This window comes from Solanum lycopersicum, chromosome 1 (genome assembly GCF_036512215.1).
Source record: "Solanum lycopersicum chromosome 1, SLM_r2.1".
Lineage (NCBI taxonomy): Eukaryota > Viridiplantae > Streptophyta > Magnoliopsida > Solanales > Solanaceae > Solanum > Solanum lycopersicum.
The window spans coordinates 80,388,654-80,399,118 of NC_090800.1; the positions used below are offsets into that span (position 1 = coordinate 80,388,654).

The 10,465-nt window shown below is 31.4% G+C and overlaps 1 protein-coding gene across 1 annotated transcript; it reads left to right on the forward strand.

Moving 5' to 3' along the window:
* Positions 1 to 5,812: 5,812 nt before the first annotated feature.
* Positions 5,813 to 10,271, forward strand: LOC101244710 (uncharacterized). The gene is made up of 2 exons (XM_004229739.5): positions 5,813 to 6,023; positions 9,002 to 10,271. Exon 2 carries the CDS (start codon positions 9,062 to 9,064, stop codon positions 10,061 to 10,063), a length of 1,002 nt encoding a protein of 333 aa, XP_004229787.1. The 5' UTR covers positions 5,813 to 6,023; positions 9,002 to 9,061; the 3' UTR covers positions 10,064 to 10,271.
* The last annotated feature ends 194 nt before the right edge of the window (positions 10,272 to 10,465 follow it).

The window sequence follows — 10,465 nt, forward strand, 5'->3', positions numbered from 1 at the left end:
CCATGGAGGTTACGATGAAGGCGACAATAGCTGCTACTTTTGGAGGATTTACAACAAAGAACAAAGGATTTAAGTAATGAAGATTTAAGAAGAAAGAGAGAAATTATAAAAATAAAGTTAATAAAAATAGAAAAAATATAAATAAAAATGAAAGTGAAATTAAATTAAAAATTAAAAGAATTTAATACGTGTCAAACAATCATTGGTGCGTTATTGCACCTCTTTTCTTGCAATTGAGGTTGAGTAAAAAGTGGGATATTTATAACACTCTTAAATTGTTCAATGGGAAAATAGGACACACACAAAGTTAAGGTATCTTTTTGAAAATCTAAAACAAATTCAATAGTGACTTTATGTCTTTTCTCATTGTTTAATAGAGTAAAGAAGACTTTTGAAAGTTATAGTCTTAGATTTAAAATTTACACGTAGAATATATCAAAATATATCTTAGTCTTAAACATGAAATGTGTGAAAGTTGGAGTACTAAAGAGTTACTAGATAAAGGAAGAAATACTATTTTTGAAATTGATTAAAAAAGAAAATAAAATAAATAAATTAGACCGGATAAAATATTCCATTTGTTTATTGTTTCTAAAAACAAAAATAGAATAGAATGGATTCAAGCTATTCAATTGTTGACGTAACTAATCGGAATTGAGTTATATTTTATTTATTATAATTGATAAAGACGTATAGATACCAATATCTTGTTTTAATTAAAATATTATAAATGATAGACTCTTTTTTTTTTTTTTTATCAATTTATTAGGACTAAAACATCCACATTTGAAATTTCTCACCTTTTTAGTATAGAAAACATAGTATATAATCCTTAAACATTATCTTCATATTGCCACTAGAGTAAAAAAAGAACGACCTAAACACACACACCCATGAACGAGGAGGTTACACTTTTTTAATTATAAAAAATGAGAGCAAATAAATGATAATAGTATAAAGAAAGTAGACAGGATAAAAAAAAAATTATCTTATTTAATCTTTCTAAAGTATTTCCAATTAATAATATTACCATTTTCTTCGTCAATGCATGCATTTATTGGGCCATATGCATGGTTTTGTCAAGTCTTTCTTAATCATCCATTTTAGCATGGATCATACCTCTTTTCCTAACTGTTTAGTCCACAATTGAAACATTTGAAATCTTAGCTTGAACATATTAACTTTTGCAATTAATTAAGATCAAAGTTATGATACATTTTGTCGATCGTTAAAAAAAAAAAAATTAATAACATTCACTAGTGTACATAATTTGTTGCGGTTACAAGCAAACTTTGGCCTAGAAAATAATAATAATTTTCCTCTCCGGTCTAAATTAAGATGTAAATATTTTTGTTCTACAATTTTGAATAGATCAAATTGAACTGCTGCATCGCACTACACATTGGCCTTTGAATATTTAAGTTTCCTATATATTAGGAAAACCAGAAGTACTATTTATTTTTTTATGTATAGTGTGGGAAACGGATCAATATAATCTTTGTTAGTAGTAACACGTGACTTTTTTAAAAAAAAATTATATATATATGACTTGGTCCAGGTAGTCATGGTTCATGCTTTAACAAGATGGTAATTTCTTCCTTTGAAAATGTCATTTTCAAAATATGACACCTTATCCATAAAAAATGCAATAAGAGAAATGAAATGAACCATTAAAACATAATATGCCTTGAATTCCATAGGAAAAATAGAGACGTTAACTTAGAATTTAAAGTTTATCGATTATACAGTGATACAATAGTCAATCGAGATTAGAGATTGGAACGAGACATTGATGTAATGGAGTGGAATGATTAATCATTTTTTGTTAGAAAATTACGTGTGTTTTTTTTAATTAATTGTTGAATATTATTAACATAAATAAAGAAGAGCCAAATGAAAGAAATCACATATTTTTAAGATAAAATTACCATTTGTCCCTTATAAGGTTATAATTACAAAAGTCCCTCAAGCTGATACAATAATATAAGCGCTCATACACTAATTTGATGAGCAAGATATATTAATCGTTAAGTAAGATATAGTAAATTTTATACATAATACACTAATATGAAGTACATTTTATACATGATACACTAATCTAATGCACGAGATACACTAAGCAGATGCGCGAGATACACTAATTTGATGCGCTGATACATTAATATGATGCGTGAAAATGAGAAATTGTAAAACTATTAGGGGTTAATGATAATAAGAGAACTTGAATGTGAAATTTCAGTCATTTTTCCATAAAGAAATGTTTACAGTATAATGACAAAGATTTCAAAAAATGTCTAATAATATAAGGACTTTGAATTGTCGAAAATAAAAATTAGGCAAATCATATAGTCTAAGGGACAAATTACTTTCTATCCCTACTCTTTCACTATTTACCAAAAATTCCTTTTTTTATAGTATTTCGGATACATAATATTACAGAACGATACTTTATCAATTAATGCGTAAAAAAGGGGATAAAATTAACCCCACAAATCACGCGGACATTTAATAAATTTAACATCCAGTCTGCATAAACCTCTAACTGATTTGGGCATTTTTGAATTTCAAATTGTGAAACCTTCTCATTGTTCTTTGAAAAAATAGTAAAAGTTTGTTTCAAAAAATTCTGGAACGCCAATTTGTGAAGATTCAAAAATGAATATTTCGATCTTGTTAAGGCATGGATCATGGGAAAGTGATGCTATATACGAGTGATACAAAAGTGATGGGATAGTGGTTGGAGAAAATATTTCGTTCTTGAATCTTATTTCAGCAATTGACGGCTTCGTTGGGTATTGATAATTCGAAAAGAAATATCGAGATCAGATAAGTTGTTGAATGTAATTCGTCTCCATTATATTATTGTTTAATCAAATGAAAAAAACGTGTTAAATATCTCTAATTTATAAACAATTGCAGGTTGTTGCATCTTTTGATTTTATTTTTTTAGAGTATGAAGGTGGGATAAAATACATCGTTTGTCTTGAGAGGAAAACTTGTTCATGTGATAGATTTCAACATGACGAGATGCCTTGTCCGCATGCAATAACCGTTTTGAAGAAGAAAAATATAACAAATGTGCACCCTTATTGCTCTGATTACTATAAACATGATGCATTATCAAAATGTATAATAATACTAAATATATCGAATTTGATTATTTTGTATCAAATGTAATTTTACTAAGATATATCGATAAGCTATTTAGTCTCATTTACATTAAACATCAAATATATTATGTATCTGCTAACAAAATTTTGTTTGTTATTATGATTTAATCAAAGTTATATACTAAATATATTAAGTGAATTATTTTGTATCAATTGTTGCATATACACAAATTTATATTTTTATAATAAAATGTGTATCAAATACTTAATAATTTTATGGATATTGTGTATTTGATGATAATATAGTATCAGACGTTGTGATTTACTTCAAGGCTACCACATGTTAATATATACTACTTAAATTGAAAATCAATTTGTTTAACAGGTGTATAGAATATAGTGTCAGATATTCTGTATACGATGGTAATATTGTATCAACAGTATTTGTGTAAATCATACTTATAAAAAATAATTTATAACAAGTTACTGTAAATTAAATTATATAATTGGAGACAAAAATTTAAATTGAAATACATTTCTTGACAAATAACATTCTTCAAATTAATACTTACTTAGTAAGATTGTGTTGGAAGGATAACTGATAATACGAAATACTAATTAACGTAACTTTAACACAATAAAAACCTAACTATTCTACGTTAATCAGTCCACCTTCTGCTGGCATAGTGTAGCCACTCTTTGGCCTTGTAGAATCTTCAGTATTGCTAACATATCCAGCCTTGACTTTGTCGATATCATACTTTGATCCTTTATTGAATAATTTCATACCTTGATCTTTTATTGATAGTGCTAAATGCTCAATAAAGTTGGAGTTGTAGGTAGGACCAAACTATAGAACGTTCCTTAGAATATATTTAATCATATTCTGCAAATTAAATAAATATTTTTATCAATCTCCAATAGATATAAACATTATACAAAATTTCATTAGTCATGATATAAAGTGGCAAAAATAGAAATAGGCCAAAATGATCCTTAAACAGATATATTAGATACATTAATGTTCATGTGCAACATATAAAAGGTAAAAAATTGCATTAGTCGTTATATAAAATGACAAAAATATAAACACGTCAAACTGATACTTAAAAAAGTATCTAAGATACATTAATGTTTATTTGCAAAACATAAAAGTATCACAAAAATCAATATTCCTTATGTGCATTGAAATAGTTGGTACTTTATGAGTTCCGTTCACTTTTAGATACATCAATGTTCATGTATATTGATACTGAATAACACCTACAGGGCAATATGATACTTAAACAATAATATTAGATACATTAATGTCCATGTTATTTGACACTAAATAAAACCTACGGGGCAATATGATACTTAAACAATAATGTTAGATACATTAATGTTCATGTTATTTGATTCTAAATAACAACAAAACATTAAAGTTAAGCATATATATTACATACATTAATGTTCATGTGCAACATAAAAGATATGCAAATACACAAATTTCATTAGTCGTTATATTAAGTTGTAAAAAAATAAATAGGTTAAATTAATACTCAAAAAAGCATCTAGGATACATAATATTCATGTGAAAACATAAAAGTATCACAAAATTCTTGCGTTAAAATGTGTGCAGTGAAAAGTTGATATAGACAATACTTAAATGAAAAAATAAGAATCATCAAACTAAAGAAAAAGATACGAATGAGTGAAAATGTACATACTATAGATAGTGTTGGTCGAATAATTGGAGGTGTCACCTTTCTACCCCTTTTCTTTGGAATTTTCGAATCTTTTGAAGTTAATGCATGTTTGTTCTTTACATATTTTCTCTTACTAGATTTTGGATTTGTCATGACTATTGGGTCATGTGACTTTTTAGAACTCAATTCTTTGATGTTTTTCATTTTGAAATAAAAACTAAATATTTGTTAGAAGTTAGATTGATATTGTAAACAAAAACAGAAAATACACAAAAAAGGAAAAAAAAATAAAGAAATCAGAATGTAGATGATGCTGACCTATTTTTGACTCTAATCCGAATGTATAGGAATAATGTTTCTTTTGAATTTCAAATTTACTTGAAATTGATAACTGAAAATTTTTGGAAATGGAAAAGAGCTAATTTTTAGTTCCAAGGTAAAAAGTAATGGTTTAAAATGTCAAAGAAAAAGTTATAAATTTTAATAAAAGAGTAGGGAATTATTGAGAATAGGAAAAGTAAAGTTGTGTAGTTATTTTTAGGGAAACTTACATAAATGTGCTATAATAAAAAAATATTTATCATTGATAGCAATAACATTTTTTTTTCACTTGATCACTTTTAATTCATTTATAATACAAGTTTAATACATATTACAAAGAACAATTTATTATTCACATATAATACAAGTTTTAATGATGGATGATACATTTATCACACAATTTAATACACTTATAATACAATTTGACCATTTTTACCAAACAAACATAATATATTTTAAAAACATTATAATTCAAAAATATTACATAAATAATTCACTTTTAATACATATTATAGATTTATCACAATATTACTATAAATAATAATAAAAAAAATATCGCTAAAATTAATAATTATTTTTTAAAATGTATTAATTCATATATTTTTTCCTCATTGCTTGTCTAAAACATATTTGGGCTGAAACTCCACTCTTCAAAGTTGAACCATTCTACTAATATTTAAAATATAGTCACCTTTGTAAACAAGATTTAAACAATAGCATCCCTTTTAACCTTTGGCAACACAATCAACCGTGTTCCTGATTCTTTTCTTCTTCTTCGTCTTCCTCTTTGGCATTTTCCTTTCTTATTTATCTACTCTTTCTCCAGAGCAGTGAAAAATAATGGAGAAATTTGAAAGTGAATGAATACGCTATTGATTGATTGCAATATCGAATTTCAGTAGAGGTATGATGAATTACTCCTATTCTGTTTTCTCCATCGATACTGCACAAGATTGTATCTTTAATTAGATTGTTCCATCTACTTTTTATTTATCTAAATATTTATATAAAGGGATTGAATTTTTCTTCGATTTATTTTTTGTGTGTGTTGTTAGTATAGTTTGATTGATCTTCGTTGGGTCTGGAAATTGGAATTCAACTTTCATATCCCTACTCTCTACTGTTATTGTCAATATTTATCTTAATAAAATGATTCTTGTGTTTGGTCGATTTTTTCTTCCCCTGTGGATTCGAGCTGACTCATACGTCCCTACACCATTGACGTAGTGGGGTTTCACAATTCACACTGCATATGCCGAAGAGTTTATGATGATACACCATTGACGTAGTGGGGTTTCACAATTCACACTGCATATGCCGAAGAGTTTAGGATGATTGATGTGACGTGATGCATATGACACGATATTTGATAACCCCAATGAGATTTTTTGGCTTAAATTGTATTGGAAATGTTGAGGAAAAAGAAATCTTTGTTATGGAGATATGGATTTCCTTGCAAAGACTTCGAGGGTAAGTGACTATTTACTCATCGTCAAGCAAAAGATCAAGTACAATTCGAAGCCTATGGAGAAGCAACATTACGTTGTATTCTTTGTGGAGCTTGATGGTTGTTAGTGAAAATGAAGCGTAATAGAGGGGAGCTATGATTTGAAGTTTATGAATTCTAAACTGTTCTACTAAACCCATAGTTCGTTTTCATTACTTGGTTCGCTGTTAAGTAAATGTTTGTACATATTTAATGGATCTCCTAATACAAATATAAGGACTAAGCAAAAGCTACTAGGTTCTTCCGAACTTGTACCTAATGTTGTAGCTCCGCTCTTTTATGCCATGATAAGCTTCTTTTGGTGCTAAAAAGAAATTAGCGGTCTTATTATCTAAAATAGATAGATCTCTAGATTAGAAGAGCTGATATAGGCATATAGCAGCTGTTGCAAAGACAGATTTGAGGATTGTTGCTAAGCTGTACTTGTCTTGAAAGAAAGGAAATGCTGAACGAGAGCAAGATTCACAACATTTTCATTAGATCTTCTCAGATTCTCCAGAAACTAACACGCCTCACAAGTAACGAATTCCTCATCATCTAGATTCCTCCTCCTTCTCCCATAGTCTAACTAGGTTTTGTTCAACTGGATTAGCATTACCCGTTATACTTGATAAATTGGGTACGCCTAATCCTATCCTAATAACCACCTTATCTGTGCAACTTTTGAGCCTTGAGCAAGTAAATCCTTTACGACAGTAATGCTGCAGAAATTACTCTGGCCAAGTTTTGGATACATGACCCTTGGTTAGTTGGTGTGATCTCTCTCTAAATCTTTAGTGGGGATGTGCGAGCATGTTCTTTTAATAAAAGATATGCTTTGTCAAGGATTAATAACTGAAATACAGAAAAAATGTTAACAGTGTTTGAGGTAAAAACAAATTGTGAGGCAGGTGTCTTACTGCCTCTCCATCCATTGTGAAGAACTTTCTCTATGTTGTCATGTGCTTGTGTTCTCCTATTGACTTAAATATAACTTTTATTGATTGGTAATTTGATTTTCTTTATTGCTAATCTCTATATGTCTACATTGAGAACTTCAGAAAAGAGTGCAGGCTCCTGTTACATTTAACTTAAAGATGGAAATCCATTTTTGTGTGCAGTTCATCTCCATGTTTCTTTAAGTAAAATGACATATTTGCATATATATCTCTATTGCATCTCAGTCCGTCGTCTGACCTCTCTTTCTGTACTCCTTGGTATCTTTGTATCAACCTTTTGTTGTCCAACCCAATCTAGTCTATTTCTCCCTGGAAATAATGATCTCACTGTCCCTTCGGGGTAGCCCAGAGCTTGGGACTTCCATTTTGGAGGTCTCAAGTTCGAAACCCCTTGCCAGCGAAAGCAAGGGGTTTGCCTTCTGGGTCGAGCTCGTCGCACCAGGCTTGCCTAGTGCGGGTTACCTCCCCTATGTGGTTTGCGAGCTATTGCATAGGAGCGGGGTTTTACCTTGTGTACACCCAAAAGGGTAGCGGCTGCGGGTTTCCCATGTCGTCAAAAAAAAATAAATAATGATCTCACTGTTGTTGGTCTGCAAATTCTGAGTATAGTAGTTACTTAACAAATCGATTCAGTGTCACCAGAAATCGTTCAATACAACATACAGATAGATGTGGTGACAACCTGATGTAGGACAAGTCTCATTATACTAGTTTGCTATTTGAGTATAGGGCTAAGCTGATTTTAGATAAAACCAAGTTCATTTGCTTCTATTCTCTGCAATTATGTCGACTGCAGAATGAAGATGTTGGGTGCAATAGAGAAGCATGGAGTGAAATGTTACAAATTTGTAATTTTATTCTGTCCAAAACAAATCTTTACATGTTAAATTCTTCCTAGATTCAACTTTGAGCCTTTCAACCAGCTAATTAAGCGTGATAATGTGTTTAATGACTTCAGTTTCAAACTTTTCAACAAAATGAGACTTTTCTCAGGGCCCAAGTAGGAAAAGGGTTTAACCTTGTTCTTTCTTATTTTGTTTCTATGGAACTGCTTTTCTTGCTGATTAATACCCACTCTGTTTCTGCTCGGTTCCTTCAGCTTCATTTACATTATTTCTCGATATTTGAAGTGCTCGTATTAAAATTCAAATATTGGGGGGAGCATATGAATTGATCAGACATGTACATGTTCAGACAAGTAGCTTCATCTTGTGAAGTGGTCCTTTGTTTGCCCAATGATTGATGAGGGACATTCGTTATCTGCAAACTACTCATCTCTTGCTTGGCCTTATGTCAGAACTTGAATCTCTTATCAGATAACCACCTAAACGTTTAGATCAATATTAGATTTTTTGATTTACGAAGTAATATGATGATTTGTCTTCTGATTGTTGATGATCTAACTTTACTTGACATGGTGCCATTTATTCGATCCAGGCAATTACAGTCACAGTTACTCTGTTGGTCACCTAGCTTTCAGTTTATGAACAAAGGGTAATGGGATCTTTAACCCACCTGCTATCTGCCACATCGGCGGTTACTCTGCGACGTGCATGTCATAAACAGCTACAATTGGTGAAAACCCAAAAAGTGCCAAACCGTATGACCTTTCCATGTATGAGCTGTAAGCCATTCTCTGTCTGCTGCTCAAAGCAGTCTCCATGGGAACCTTCACCTGTCACTTATGTCCCTAGTGACAATATTGAAGATAAATTTCTGGAAGGGTCAAGCAATATATTTGAAACCATGTCTTCCAGTAAACCATCTGAATCTACATTAACTGAGGCTGAAGGGCTCACTGATGCAAAAAACCAGCCACTAATGCAGCTTCAATACCTTCAATGGCCTGTGTGGCTTCTTGGCCCTGCCATTCTCTTAGCCACTGGGATGGTGCCCACTTTGTGGTTACCTATTTCATCAGTTTTCATTGGTCCCAACATAGCCAGCCTTCTTTCCTTGACTGGACTTGATTGTATTTACAATCTCGGAGCAAACCTATTTCTTCTGTTAGCTGATTCTTGTGCTCGCTCACCAGACACCAGTGAAGATTCCACCAGCAAGCCGCCTTTCGGTTATCAGTTATGGAACATGGTCGCGAACATTATGGGTCTAGTCATTCCCTTGGTAGTATATTTTGCTTCTCAGAACAGTTTCCTTCAGCCTCAACTTCCTTTCATTTCTTATGCTGTGCTCTTGGGTCCCTATCTTCTGCTTCTATCTATACAGATACTCACAGAGATGCTGACATGGCATTGGAAGTCACCAGTATGGTTGGTGACCCCAGTAGTCTATGAAGCGTATCGTGTTTTACAACTAATGAGGGGGTTAAAGCTCAGTGCAGAACTCAATGCACCATCATGGATGCTGCATACCATTAGGGGGCTAGTCTGTTGGTGGGTTCTCATTCTTGGCATGCAGCTCATGAGAGTCGCTTGGTATGCTGGTTTCACTGCTCGGGCTCATCAGAAACATCTGCATGCCTTGCCCAGCGCCGATTAGGTCCAAATGATATAACTTCATTTCCGGGTTTAAAGAAAATGGCTGTATATGTAATTCAGTTATTACACACTTCCCTCTTTTCTTTCCATTCCTTGTTATTGTAATGTTATACATAAGAAGTTGGCCTTCAGAGATTACAACAATGATGTATGATACCAGAGAAGAAACAGTAAAAAAGCTTATACATCTAGATAATTGTTTATTGAAAGATGCTTGCAGATTCTGTCTACATATGGACATTGTGCTGTTTGCCTGCTGCATAAACTGTGAAAGGTATAATTCTCATAGAGGTGTTCTTGCTCCCCTCAACACCCACCGCAGCCGAATCTTCTAATTTTGGCTGTGTCGCAAAAATCCTAACAATAACAAATAAATATTAAATAATTTATTTTTATTGTTAAA

Coding starts and splice junctions, on each gene's coding strand:
- LOC101244710 (XM_004229739.5), top strand. CDS start 9,062: ATGGGATCTTTAACCCACCTGCTATCTGCCACATCGGCGGTTACTCTG.